This window comes from Lepisma saccharinum, chromosome 18, assembly GCF_977018435.1.
Source record: "Lepisma saccharinum chromosome 18, izLepSacc3.1, whole genome shotgun sequence".
NCBI classification, from domain to species: domain Eukaryota; kingdom Metazoa; phylum Arthropoda; class Insecta; order Zygentoma; family Lepismatidae; genus Lepisma; species Lepisma saccharinum.
The window spans coordinates 51,569,167-51,584,047 of NC_139246.1; the positions used below are offsets into that span (position 1 = coordinate 51,569,167).

The following is a 14,881-nucleotide window of genomic DNA, read 5'->3' on the forward strand; positions in this document are numbered from 1 at the left end:
TCCAAGCAAATTAAAAAATCTAGCTAGATATTAATTTTATTTGAACATGTTCAACGTAATTTTTAAGACATAAGTTGTTAAAATAAAAATTGTATCAAATTTATAAACTCCAAAAGGCAAAGCAACGTGTGCATATTTAACAAATCAATTTTGTCAACTATTGACAACTATTAATTACTTTTCACATAGTAAATTATTGTAGAATATGTAAATATGTAAGAGAGATCTTCGTAACTTTCGAAACAAATTGTAAAAGAAAGAGGCTACAGAAAGAACAACCGAATGAAACTACATAGCTACTTTTCTACCTTTATTTACAAGGGAACATATTGTGTAACTCGCTACGTACAGGAAAGTAGCTTTCTTGTCCACTGATGCCAAGTTTCTAGGTTCTTTGCCTATACCTAAAAGCGAAACGAAAATATGTAACCAGAAAGGGGAGGGGAGAGAAACTCCAGCATCTTTCGATAAATAACAGTTCCAGTATTTTTTTTGTTTTTTGTCTCCAGCCTGTTTTCGATTTGGTAGTCAAGTGTAGGGGACCGTAAGCACTATGCATTTTATTGATTACAAAATATGACATCACATGAGCTTCAAATTTTCTTCACCATGTTTCAGAGATCGAAAATATAGGAAAAATGCCGAAATATGTTGTTTTATGTAAAGGTAATTAGCAAATATGTAAAATATGTAATATCCTGGCAAATATGTAAAAATGTGTAACATAAAACTTACGCAAAATGATATCAGTTATATGATTCGTTGACATTTTCGTGTTCACGGTATGTATCTAGAAAGGAATAGAATATGCAATTACATACAAATCGTAGCTCTAGTCATTAGGGATCACCCATAAACCCTGGGCTTAGCATTGTGGGCCACAGTTCGAAATTCAAGCTCTAATTATGTGAATAATTGCTTATATTACCAGTGGGAGAGCTCTTCAAATGTATTCATCTCCACGGATCATTCCTGAATCCATCACAGTATCTCACTGGATGCCAGAAATAAAGGTTTCAGTAGAATAGATTGCAGTTGTAATCAACGAAAACACCGTACAAGAGAAATTTTCTCATGATTATCTTGAAACACTTGGTTTTTCATAACTATATTTTATTGGGGAAGGGGGACGGAATGTATTTCATATAAAATGCGAAGTCTGGATTATTACTGGAATTATGGTTTTGTACATGCTTCATTGTAGTTATGTGTAATCTTTCTAGCTCACAATGGTGATCGTGACAGGACAGATATACTGCAGTAATGAAGTAGATTCGAACAAGGGCTCTTTTGTATCCACATCTGTCTCCTCGGTTTCGTCACTGTGGACTCGTGTTCGAGTCCTGACGTGGGCATGTGAGTGTCCCTTCATCACTTTCTCTAATCATAATTCACAGAAATGACCCATAATGTGCCAATGGACACAAAAATGCATATTTTTTCTTCAATAACACGTTAATGTGCTTTACATCCTGTTGATGCACAGAAGTGCATCAAACAAAATGCGTGTTACACACTAAGATGTGTCAAAAGATGATGGATGCATCACATGATGCAGCAAGATGTATCAAACATCAAGACATTTTTAAATAAACCGAAATTACACATGTGCGTGCATAATTTGATCAACAACTTAAAAACACTGAGTTTTAGAACTTTTAGATTTAAAAATGTTAAAATGTCCTTGCTTAAGTAACAAATATTAATTAGTATATTGGTTGTCAGTTTTAAAAGAAGCAAAACAGTACGATTATTGCATTTTGCATTTCAATATTTTTTTTATTGATACAATACTCATATTACTTCAAAAACGTTACGGTACAATAGTAAGCTTCAGAAATTTTAGAAAAATTAAATTGAAAAGTTCTTTTGATGCCTCAGCAGTAACTGTTGACTCAACACAAAATCATTTTACGTTTTTCTTTCTTCAAACTTGTTTCAAAAAACATCAATCAAATCGTCTAAGACCTGCTTTGCGGCGCAATTACCGCACATGCCATCATGCCAAACGTCAAGATTTGCGGTATGGCTTCATAACAAAAATGTAGTAACTGAACTTAATCATGTGTTATTTCTTTAGTATTCTTTAAGTTGGGGTGGCCAGGCCCCCCTGGCCCCTCCAGAACTCCTCCTATGTTGCGGATCTAGTTGCATTTTCATCGTCTCGATTAGCCTAAACCGTAAAGATACATAAAAACGATAAATTTGGGTGCTAAGAGCTTAGAAGACCCAACTGTAGAAGTCAAAAGTACTCTTCCTAATTTGTTAGGCTAAGTATTCTTTTAAATTTCATCGCATGAGTGAAGAGGAGAATAAGAAGGTTAAGCTACATGACAACACTAATTTGAAGGCTTCCATGAATTCTTTGAACATCTAATAAAAACACACAGACTAAAATCGACACATTTTATTGCAACAAATCAGATCACACATAACTTAACCATTGGTCTGAGTGGATGCAAGACAATGAGATGAATTAGACGGCAACGTGTAGAATGAAACAAAGGAAGACGAGCTGTTCAGTTCGCTGGTTGATGGGCAATTAAGGCAGGTGGGCTCCGGTAGGTCTGTAGCCAAATTCGTCGGCGATGTAGGAAAGGGTTATTGGGATTCCTTCGGGGCTGGTGTACGAGAACTCACCGTCCTGAATGAGGACGTAGTCCTTGCGATCTGGCCTCTCCTTCAGCTGGCCTGTCCTGATCTCTGAAGCTCCTTCAGGGGTTGAGAAGCTGAAAGAGTATATTTCTAATGTATTTGTGCATCATTTAGAAAATAAGATGCGAGTCTATGTTTGTAGATAGGCGTTACGGAAGTAAGCGCTATTTCCCTCTTCAGTTAAGTGTATTATTATTTGAAAATCCAACTACAATACTATACTGCAGGAGGCCTTAGAAAGAGCGTTTCGCGGGCTAACAGCAGACGTCGCTCGCACACTATTGCTGATACTCTCGTGTCGTCTGCTCCTCAGCTTCCAGAAGGGTGTAGCGAGCTATCTGTGGCAACCGGGCTCGCTCATTCGCGGACGTGATTGGTTCTCGCAGACACACCCCCATATTGTCGTCTGCTGCAAGCCCGCGAAGCGATCTTTCTAAGGCCTCGTGGAGTATAATACTAACATATTGTTATCCCACATCAGATAACAATACACACATTAAAATATTATAAAAGTATATTACAAATCTAAGATGTTCTGGGAAAGTGACAAACTGCTATTTTACTCTGCTTTCATTTAAGTCATCGAATCAATGGAAGAAAATATTATAATGTTTACATTGGGCCCGTGTAGAGATTCTAAACAGTGGTGACTGATGATCCAACATGATATATCATGTCTGTAATGTTTGCTACTAAAAGAATGAACATCAATAACTGACTGCTGTAAAATTATATTTTTTGACTTAAGTTCTTTTTCCAGAACAGCCTAAAAATGTAAAGGTAAACACGTTTGCTGCATTTTAGCACAGACCTGCTGCTGATCTACGTATATTTTAAACTTTGAGTTCGTGCCTGTATACCTTAAGAAGAATAAGTATTTGGGGTCCACGTACACTTATGAGCCACTGCGAAGGCCTTTCCACCCATCTGCCTGCAAACTGAGGCCATTGTCGAACTTTCTCCTCCATTAGTGAACTTGCTGGCGTGGTAAGCATCCACAGAGATATTGAATTTTCATTTGCCGAGAAATTTCTGTAAGTTTTAGGATGACAGAAGGCAAGAAAGATACCACTTCTCTTCACTGGTGCAAGTGTGTAGAGGAGGCGCCATCTTTAAAACAGCGTTTTGAAGCTCAATTGATTAGTGTTGCAGCCCTGAGGTCGTTTTGTAAATAACAGTTAAGACCTGGTAAATTTGAGCCTTGTACCTTCCCTACAATTTTTATTGGAATTTTGAGGTTTTCATTTGCTTCTTGTAATATTCTAAGATAGACTAGCAAGGCAAGTCTCGTATCTTTATTAACGTACCTGACAGCGAATTGTCCGGCATTGTCCTTGGCGAAATGCAAACCTGGAGCTTCCCTCTTGAACCTTGGTGGTCCGTAGTGAGTTGCTGGAACGACGAAGGTGCTGCCGCCAAAACTTGGAATATGAACGATCTGATTAATGTTTACAGGTTGATTGGGACCTTCAGGTTCAGGTGCTGTAGGAAGCTCAGGGGCAGGAAGTGAAGGTAATGCAGGAATTGTAGTTCCGGACGGCAATGCCGGTTCTGGAATGGTTGGGGTTTCAATTGGTACTGCAGGTAAATTGTCAATGTTTATGATCTGAGTGGGTGAATCAAATGTGACGGGTACTCCGTACCTGGTTGGTGGTGGAGGTGGGGGAGCGTGGTAGACTGGTGGTGGTGGTTCTACGTGGAGAACTGCTGGCGGAGGTGCATGGTACACTTGTGGTGGTGGTGCTACGTGGAAGATTGCTGGTGGAGGTGCAGCGTAGACTCTTGGTGGAGGTGGGGGTGGGTGGTAGACTGGCGGCGGGGGTGGTGGTGGGGGTGGAGGTGGAGCGGGTGCAGGTTGTGGTGGTACGTAGACTGGTGGGGCCGCATAAACTGGGGCTGGTGCAAACACTGCTGGGGGAGGGGCGTAACTGCTTAGAAGAGCCGGGGCAGTAGAGAGAACGGATACTTCAGCATGTGCCCATGCCGCGCAAGCGACCAGGAAAAGGATAGCCTGAAACAAACAAACAAGAACAGTAAGCCATGCTTTTAAAGGGAATTGCGCAATACTTGAATCCTCATTATTATTTTTCCATTTTTTGTGTGATACATTAAAATTGGTCAGCTGATTGTCTACAAGAGCAGCTCTCAAATAATTTTTCCAATAATCTAGACACAAGAAGTACTGAATGTTTCGATGAAGTTTCGTTCACTTACTGAGAACTAAATCTAGCACAGTTTCACTATTCTTAATTTCTGCATTATCGGTGAAGTATATATATATATATATATATATATACTTTTCTACTGTGCCTAGAATAACTTAACTCATCTCTAGAATCAAACTATAAACTTGCCAGAAAATTGTAAAAATAAATAAATAAAAATAATAAAATAATTTAAATCATTAGGCTAAACGAGAATCATAAAGGATGTCCAGCTAGTGCGGAGCCTAACGCTTTCGCCTTGTAAGCAAAACGTCACGTGTTCGATCCTCTGTAGAAGCACGTTGGCCAGTGGATCTGATTCCAATTTAAACTGTGCGTCCAGTCACACCTCGCCCATCTGAGCATAAAGTGGATTAAAATCAAAGTTTGACATGTTTATGAGAGAATTCAAAAAAATATTCGATTTTGTGAAAAAATTATGCATGCTCAATGGTATTCCCAAGTTACTTATAATGATATAAGAAAATTTAAGAACTATTGGAGTAACTTGGATTAGCATTGGGTTCATAAACCGCTTTGACGATAAGATGCGACAGGGCTTCCCCAATGGCGCAGTAGAAATGTCGTTGCCTTGTAATCATGGGGTCCCGGCTTTGATACATGGTGGAGGCACATAGTGGTTCGGATCCAACTTTAAACTGTAGGTCCAGTCCAGATTAGCACCTTTGCATAATGTGAACTTAAAACTCAACTCAAGATGCGAAACTTTTTCTGTTGAAATTTGATTGATAGAAATGATGTCCATAAAGGGATCTGCATTGATATTTTTGTTAGTTTACGCCACCTTTGTGCCACTTTTGGCTAATGGCGCCCATGAGGATGATTAGATGAAATGATGAAGTTACAAAGAACACTGAATTGAATCCAGGAACTTCAGTGGCGAAATCGATAGTCAACGGCTTAACGCTGTCGGCTATCGAGCTGGCAATATTTGAAAGGATATCTCCAATTATTGTACTAAGTAAATACTGCTCTCTTGGCTAGACTAAAGTATGAACGATTGATGAATTTACCAAGAAAGCTAGTTAGCATCTATCGCATACTCACAGATCTCATTGTGACTGTAGCTCCAAATGCAAGGCTGCTGGAGAACTGTGATTAGGTCTTGTGAAACCATGATTTTTATACTTCAAGACATTCTACACATTTACTCCACGACTAGCTTCAATTGTTTTCAATATCGGTGCATCGTAATGGACCACTCGCTCCCCTGAGGACGGGTTCCAGAAACAGGTTTCAACATAGGCTGAAAGAAACAACAGTGTTCACAAAGCCCACCTGTTATTTTGCATAGTCTTCATATTTTTGGATCGTGTTGTGTTCCCTCGCAACAGTTTTCAACGAGTATGAAAAATAACATTCCCCATTGTTGACCGATTAACAGAGGTTGCCTCTCAAATATTAACCAAAAAGGTTTTAAACAAGAACACGCGGCAGTACTAATTTTACATTTGTGAACAATAACATAGTTATTTATTTATTTTATTTATTTATTTACCTTCAACAGAGAAAAGTCTCCAATTACAGAAGATAGTATTATAATATTACATTTACATTTAAAATGTGTACACACATACAAACCCTCCCTCAACATCTCATCCTCCTGCTTCCATTGCACACACACACACACACACACACACACATCATATATATATATATATATATATATATATATATATATATATATATATACATATACATATACACATAATACATGCATTTTTGTACATCTTGGTGACAAAACAGAACGTTGTTTCTCAAACACTGGTACAGTGGGATCCATGAGTATTACCGTGCAAATTGTCCATCACTATGTTCGTGCACTTTATTTGACCCAATAAGAGCGTCAAGAATTAAAAGAAAACTGAAAACAAGCTGTTGACAACGTCTGCACCAGCATTCATAAAAATCCATCGCTTAAAAACACATAGGATGTAAGAGAAAAATTAATGAAAATACTCATGGACAATTTGCACGGTAATCCTCATGGATCCCACTGTACAAAATATCATTACAACAAACTTTAATATAACAAATGCAGTTCTCATAATAAATCCATTATTTAAGAATATTACCTCTTTAACATATTTATAAATTTGGTCTGCGTCATACCGAAATCCAAGTCCATGAAGTGATTTGAGATCTTGTTACATTCAAGGGTCATTTTTGTAGTGGGGAACATTTATACATTTCTGTTCTCGGGAATATGTATATAAGTAAACGTCTGTCTATCTAGTATAGTACTACTTTAATTTATTTCTCATTTATAATTTTGTACAGAAACTTTGGTTGAGAAATTTCACGTGAACGCCTTATAAAATCAAATTCATTTAACATATCATTGTATGGTATTTTAAGTGTCACTGGCGATATTTGATGCTTTTTATAATGTAAAAATCACTGCGATGTAAAAGAACCATTCCCAAATTCACACAATAACATGTAAGAACGATTTGAATACATTTATTTGAGTTTAATACATATGTCAGATGGGGTTATCTTTACGTAAAGATTGGCTAGAGTTTTGTCCAGAAATTCCATAAAAATAGTAGCCTAATGATTTTTTTGATAGTTTGTGCTACATTTTCACAAGATTTATAAGCTAAGCTATGTGAGAGTAATTTTTTGCAACGTAATCGTCACGTTAGGATTTTTATATAGGCTATAGTTCAGTAAAATTTGTAGTACAACGTGCTGTCATCTCTCGAAGTGGTGGTTCTATCTAAGAGATGCTATCCTCCCAGTTAAGAAAATATTCCAAACTCGTCGGAGTGTCCCGCTCTCTAGGAATATCCACTTCGAGCTCTGGCTAAGTTTATTTTGGTACGCATTCATTAAGCAAAAATATATATTCTTATTCAACCCGCTTACCTAGTAAAAAATACTAGTAACATGATAAACATATTACATATATTTATTGATTATTGATTTGGTTTATTTTACTTCGCCTTTCTGCCACTTTGAGGATGAGTGATGATATGATGAAATTGATGAAGGGACACTCACCAAGAACACCCATGCCCAGGCCGGGATGTGAACCTTGGACCCCTGGGGTCGTAGCGTCCTGTGCTATTTTTACAATAAAAACCCACATAAGTTTTCAAGCTAATAACTATTTTCTTGCCTTTTTCTCCTTGAATTCCTGTGCATATTTATTTTTTCATTTTTAAAGGGTAATAATAATAAAAATATATATACTGCATCGTCATATATATATTGTCAGGAAGGCGCCGACCTTTAGGGGGACAAGCCACTCTCTGCACCCAAAATGCACGTACATATATATATATATATAATTTCTGATTTATATATTGATGTATATCATTACAACCCTCCTTTATGTATTCTTACCGTATTCTGTAAAATAGTTTTATGCATACCTATATGTTGGCATGGCATGGATGTTTGTGAGTGTCCGTTCATAAATTTCATCACATCATCACCCATCCCCATCTTCGCAAATTAGCCAAAAGTGACACGAAAAGAGAATTAAAGTAAAACAAATCAATCAACCAATCAATCAATCATTCCAATAGAGGTTCTGGAATTTCATGCATTGAAATTGCATTGGAAAGAGAAACAGAAAGAAAAAGTGGGGGTCATGAATTCTAAAGTGGCAATGTACTGGATTAAGCTAGTCTCATTTTGAGAGAAACAATGTCACTTTCATTCTGACATGGTTGCATATGCGAGGACTGTTCCTAAAGTTCGAAACATTATTTATATTAAATTCAGGTAAATACTGTTTGAGATCGATATAGTATGAAGTCTATCTTGTTATGTTTTTTGGATGAAAATAGGAATAAAAATAACATGTGGATTGTAATGTTTGTACGAGGAATGTTCCTGAAGTTGGTTTTTCATTTTAATTGGGTTAATAAGATTGCATGCTATACAGGGTGTCAATTAGTACACCATTGTTTGCCTGACATAATTTATTCGAGGTGTGTCCATAACGTTGAAAACCAAAGTTAACAAATTTGAGATACAATTTCATTTTTATTGTTGTTTCTTTAATTTTTGATTTTTATTTTATTTTACGTGAACAAACTTTTAAATTCTCATATGGGTGCGCCTTCAGTTCAAGCTGATAGCTACGGGCGAGACGCTTAAAAGACCATTGTAGGGCGGTTCAAAATTTTTTGTTCAGTTTTGAAGGAAGTTTGGATATGGAATTTGGGTCCTTTGCAGCGCGGCGCAATTGGTCAGATGAACGACCTCACCAGTGGCCTGCTGTCTCAACATATTATATTTCAACCGTAAACTGACAACTAAAAACAAAAAACGATTTAAAATATAATTTGTGTTATAGGCAAAAATATTTTTCGTCAACTCGCTCCTCTTGTATTTTCTCACAGAAAGGCACGACTTTTAAAATTAAGAGAGAGAGAGATCGACCAAAGAATGCATTGATTACAAAACTATTACTACGCTATCAGAGAGAACATACTGACGCCTTGTAATGCAGATATATAGGGTCGTTCTCCCGGTCGTGGTTCGTATCGCACTTTCAACTGTAGATCCAGTTCCGATTACCCTACTTGAGCACAAAGTTTACTTTAAGCAAAGTTAAACAAATTTTGACACTGACATTGTTCGCCTGTAACAAGGTATCACTTCTGTAACAACTTGAAACAGTCAACTATAAAATTCTTGTTTTCTTGGTTTTCAAAAAATATGTATAAAGTTATATGTATATATATTAATAACTACGTAATAAATGGTCTGTTGGATATTACTGGAAACATATTTTGTTTTGAAACACAATACCTCACTTAAATAACATATCTCAACTCAACCAAACTGAAATTAGTTTTTTTGTAATATCGTTTGAAACAGCCAAAAAGTCATTTTGATATCCGCTTTTGTAGAATGTTTTCGTGTCTCAATATTTATGGAGCTTATTATTTATTCAGCATTACTTTTAAACTGGAAACAGTTTGGAAAACATCTACAGCAATTTTACACGTGTCTAAATGCAAATGACCTTATCTAAGTATAATAATACGTTTTATATTTGTCAGTGTTCTTTGAGAGTTCTAGTTATATGTGAGTCTATTTTTCTCTACATTATTTTGCATTATTCTACAATTATTTTACCTTGTATTTTCCTTATTCTACTCTTGTTATATATATATATATATATATATATATATATATATATATAGAGTGACTATTTATGTTATATATACACTAAAAATTTTGTTATTATCTATTAAAAAAATATATTAGAATGCTATTACATAAAACCGAAATACTGCATTTCTACGCCTTTGGTTGACATTGTTTTTTTTATGGAATGTCAAAGTAATTAATAATATATGTATATGGATGGATGTTTCATTGCTACAGTTATGTGTATTTACTTTAGTTATTACCTTATGTATATAAATACGTTTGTGTGTGTGGGTAGGTGTGTGTGACTTTATGTATTCGTATAATGTTATATGTTCCTTATTTGAATAGAAAGGTACACATGTGTCAAGCTATCTTGTAATTGGAGTTTTTTTTTCTCTTTTGGAGGCAAATAAATAAACATGCCTTTACTTTCGTCCATTACAGTGATACAAATGATACAGAACGCTCAATATTAGTAAAATGTTTTTGTTATTACCATAAACCAGATTTTTTTTTAGGTTTGGGTGAGAGAGTCCAGGCTGAATCATCTTATGTGTTCCCTACTCATTTAAGAAGAAGAATTAACTTCGGGACTATTAAATTGAATCTTTAGTTACTATCCAGTTAACCTCAAGAGTTTCTGAAGGTTGCCCATAAACTTATCCTTTCAACTATGACTGTCCTTGTTAAGAAGACGGTGCATGTTCTCCATGTTTCCCTTCATTGCACATGTGGAGATTTTGCTTCAAGAAATATATGGTCCCGTGCACACCAAATGCAATAGTAAACTGAGTAAGTGATTAATTATTTTAAAAAATTAAGATAAATACAGACAAAAAATACAAACAATATCAAACGAGGAAGAGGAAAGGAAGCTTCGAAAGTGAAAGTGAAAGTGAAAGTGAAAGTGAAAGTTTCCATATCTCGAAACAAATTTTCAAAAGGGCGTACACCAAGAGCTGAAGAGTTAATAATAGCCTACTGGTTTTTACTGTTGTTGTTATTGTTATTATTATTATTCTCAAGCGTGTGTCTCTCTACGCTATGTTTCAATTTCCATAGTTGAAATCCTGATATACAAAATGGATTTATTCTGTATTCAGGACTTGTCAAATGAATAAATATTGATTAAAAACACACCAAAGTAGTTGAAGCATGTGGGAAGAGGTTGTAGTGCTAATCAATTCTTTGAACTTCACTTTTCTGGAGGGTAATGGGCGGGGGGTGATACCGGACGAGAATTCAGCATCTCGTCTCGTCTCGTGAATGAGAAAGCCTGACTCTGTTTCAACTCGAATCTATGTATTAGATACAAAAATGTAAAATTTTTACTTATTAACAAACTAGAGTAATGATGTATGTTTGGTATTTTGTTGTGTAGTTTTGCTTTTCTGTCACATTTGGCCAATTGCGAAGATATGGAGTGGGGTATATGTGACTCATTTATAAATAAGCAAAGAACCACTGTCTTGTGTATGTAGAAGCAGGTGAAATGTCTATGTATGGACACTTCAGGGTTGTAACTATCCCATTAACTTTCATTGATGTATTTTAAACTCAGAACTATCCGCGAATGTAAGTATATTCCAATTTCCTTAAAAAATAATGATAATAATAAATTTGCTTTTCAAACAGTACGTTTCAATCTCATCTAGATTTTACTGCCTCCATAAATCTGTAGGGCCCAGTCTCGTTCTCATGTCGATTTTGGAACGTTCTCGGTCCAGTTTTGAGATTTGCCTGGTACCGGTATCATCCGCAGTGTTGCCATAATATGAGAACACAATTTACCTATCCAAGAGGCAAAATGTCCCTATTTCGACAATTTTTTCCCTTCACCTAAAACAAAACATATATTAATTACAATAATAGTATTGCTAGTAACTTCTTTGGCGTATACTTGTGTATATGAAAAACGTTAAACTAATTAATCACATTCATCGTTAACAGGTCAGATGTTACTGGTTTGAAACATTACTGTACGTACAACGATGTTTGTTCCATCATCGATTCATCACCATCGTCGCTGTTAACCGAAGATGTAGAAAAGTGACATACAATAAACGATTGATTGATTTCCTTTATTTTACTTCACTTTTTGTGCCACTTTTGGCTAATTTGCGAATATGGGTATGAGTGATGATATGATGAAAGTGATGAATGGACACTCACAAACATCCATGCCCAGGCCAGGATTCGAACCCGGGACCCCTGGCGTCGTAGTGCGATGTGCTAATCACTCCGCCACGGGAGCCGGCATACAATAAACGAAATCGAAATATAAATATATATAGGTTATACTCAAATGTGTGGAAATAAAGCGTAACGGGAAAATAATACGGATATGAAACTGGATCATAATAGAATCTGCACTAAAGATGCACTAACTTGAAATGTCCCTGAAATATTGATATTTTTAATCGACTTTTTCATTTTCTTTCTCGCTTATCATTTGGTTCCAATTTCCCTGAAAAAAATGTATATTTTCCTTCACGTAGCAACACTGACCATCCCATCTTTGAATTATCAACATTATTATTACTATTATTATTTATTAGTTCAGCACAGCATACATTTCCCAATTATGTTGAACATAATATACTGTACATGGAGAATAAGAAAATAAAATAAAATATAAGATGAACATCTATATACACAATATTTACACTAATTGATGTACTTGTTGATGTGAGTATTTTCATCTTCAGTACACTAAATGAATCTGTGAATATGTCAAATTCTACAGTTTTTAATAGTTAGTTCACTGTGTTTGCACTGCAGGTGAAAAACCTATGCACCTTGATGGTGTTTTTCTTCCTTCTTTTCTTCAAGTCCACTTTATGCACAGTAAGGCTAATCAGGACTGAACCTACAGTTATTTTAATGTGGGATCCGAACCACTATGTTCCTCCACCGGATATTGAACCCGGGACCCCTTGATTACAAGGGCCAATGTACATTGATTCTTGATCTGTCTGTGCTGTAGAATAGTGTTTGTTGTCTTCAACTGTGGCGGCCTGCATTAAAGGTTATAATTTGTATTAGCTCGGAACACTGACAGTCATGTTTAATTAATTTCTGTAGGGAACTCTTCTGTTATACAAAGTGTCCAAACCAAAATGTTTACATAACGTTTTATAGTCCTTTTTGTGATAGACACTATTCACCTTGAGACACAGCCATGGGCGTATATGTAGTTCGCGTAATAGTGGGGGGATCAACTTTTGGTATGATATTTCATAAGTGAATATCCAGGACACTGCTGACCGGAAACTTATTGGGGAGTGGGGTGTGTGTGTGTGTGTGTGTGTGCGTGTGCTGGACCCGACAAAGTTGTGTGTATATAGTGACGAAGTCACCCTACTTAGTATCGGTATTATTCTGGTGATCTTATGTCAAACAACTTGAGAATGTTACGATCTTTACCTGGTTTTCTTGCACTGCGTTTTTAAAAACTAAATTCAATTAAGAAGACTCGAGGGATAAAAATTATAACTGATTTGACAGTCCCAATGCAGTTTCTTATCGCAGAAATTCCGAAACTATCAGGAAATTGCAGAGATTTGGTCTGCAGTGCCATCTAGTGTGTGGAATTTCGTAATTTTCTTCCCATCCGTATTCCGTCCTATACGTCTCGAATTTAGAAGAATAAAGTAAGTCGTCCGAAGAAATTTTTATATACAAGTGGATAGAACAGGTAATCTAGTAATTTTACTGAACCAAAAGGGGGGTTTGGACCCTTTGAACTCCCCTTAAATACGCCCATGGACACAGCCATTTCACAAAATGCCTCTGAACGCTCTTCACTTCGTCTTACCATGTTTGTTCTGTGGTTTCCACATGGGACTGCAGTATTCGAGTAATGGGAGAAGTGTAATGTATATTTTTACAACTGTGGGCACAGAAAAATTAAACAGAAAGTTTCTTCTAATGAAACCAACTAGTTGTATACACCTTTTCAGTTGTGCCCTGCTGAAAAGTTACTTAATTGATTTCTGTTTATTTTACTTCGCTTTTCTGCCACTTTTGGCTAATCGGGAAGATGAGTTATGATATGATGAAACTAATGAAGGGACACTAAAAAGGAACACCTATATGCATCCCGGAATTCGAACTCGGGATCACAGGCTTTAACCACTCCGTCACGGTGAAAAGTCCCTAAAGTTGGCAAACCTGTGTGCAGGAACAGTAACACACGTCCACAAAAGTGGCCAGGTTCCCACAACAATTTAGATTCCGTTGTAGAAAGTGAAAAGCACGCGCCTCACGATCGGATGCACGATAAGGAAACGTAAGTCATTGACGACGATTCAACCGGTCCTGGAAAACGTTTTATTTGCTGGAAGACCTGATCTTTCAATCGGTTATAAACAGGACTCAAGGACAACTCCAGTCGTAAGAATTTCTGTGATGAAACAAGTCTCCAGAGTAATCTTGAATCTTGACATCTGCTTCATTTGTTGCTGTCCACTGACAGTTGCACCTTGCTTTCCCTTAGGGTCCCCAGTTTCGCAGGAAACAACAAAAATTAATACAATCACTAGTAGATGTTTTTAAAAATAATACATGCTGATCTAATCGTGTATAATTGTGTTTTTTTTTAATTAATAAGCTTTTGTATGACGTTAGCCTGCAATGGGTTTGCGGTAAAAATGAAAATAGGTGATTCAAATAGACATCAATGACCGGAACCCGAAAATAACAGTTTTTGTGCATCATGTCCAGTTGTTACACAATTTAAGTTTTTCTTTTTATGTGCAGCGTAGAAATACTACCGCATGTCTCCACATTACCCTGAATATGAACAAAGATCTTGAATGAAACAGAAAAGAAATGAGAAATACATTAGATATGATGCACTACAGAAAATAAATTATTTCGTG

General features: G+C 36.3%; 1 protein-coding gene across 1 annotated transcript; it reads right to left on the reverse strand.

The window, feature by feature from the left end:
• Positions 1–2,462: 2,462 nt before the first annotated feature.
• LOC146002245 (uncharacterized) lies at positions 2,463–6,174 on the reverse strand. Its single transcript, XM_083139961.1, has 3 exons — positions 5,928–6,174; positions 3,963–4,666; positions 2,463–2,729 (listed from the first exon to the last, which is right to left on the reverse strand). Exons 1-3 carry the CDS (start codon positions 5,934–5,936, stop codon positions 2,543–2,545), a joined length of 900 nt encoding a protein of 299 aa, XP_082996087.1. The 5' UTR covers positions 5,937–6,174; the 3' UTR covers positions 2,463–2,542.
• Between the last annotated feature and the right edge of the window lie 8,707 nt (positions 6,175–14,881).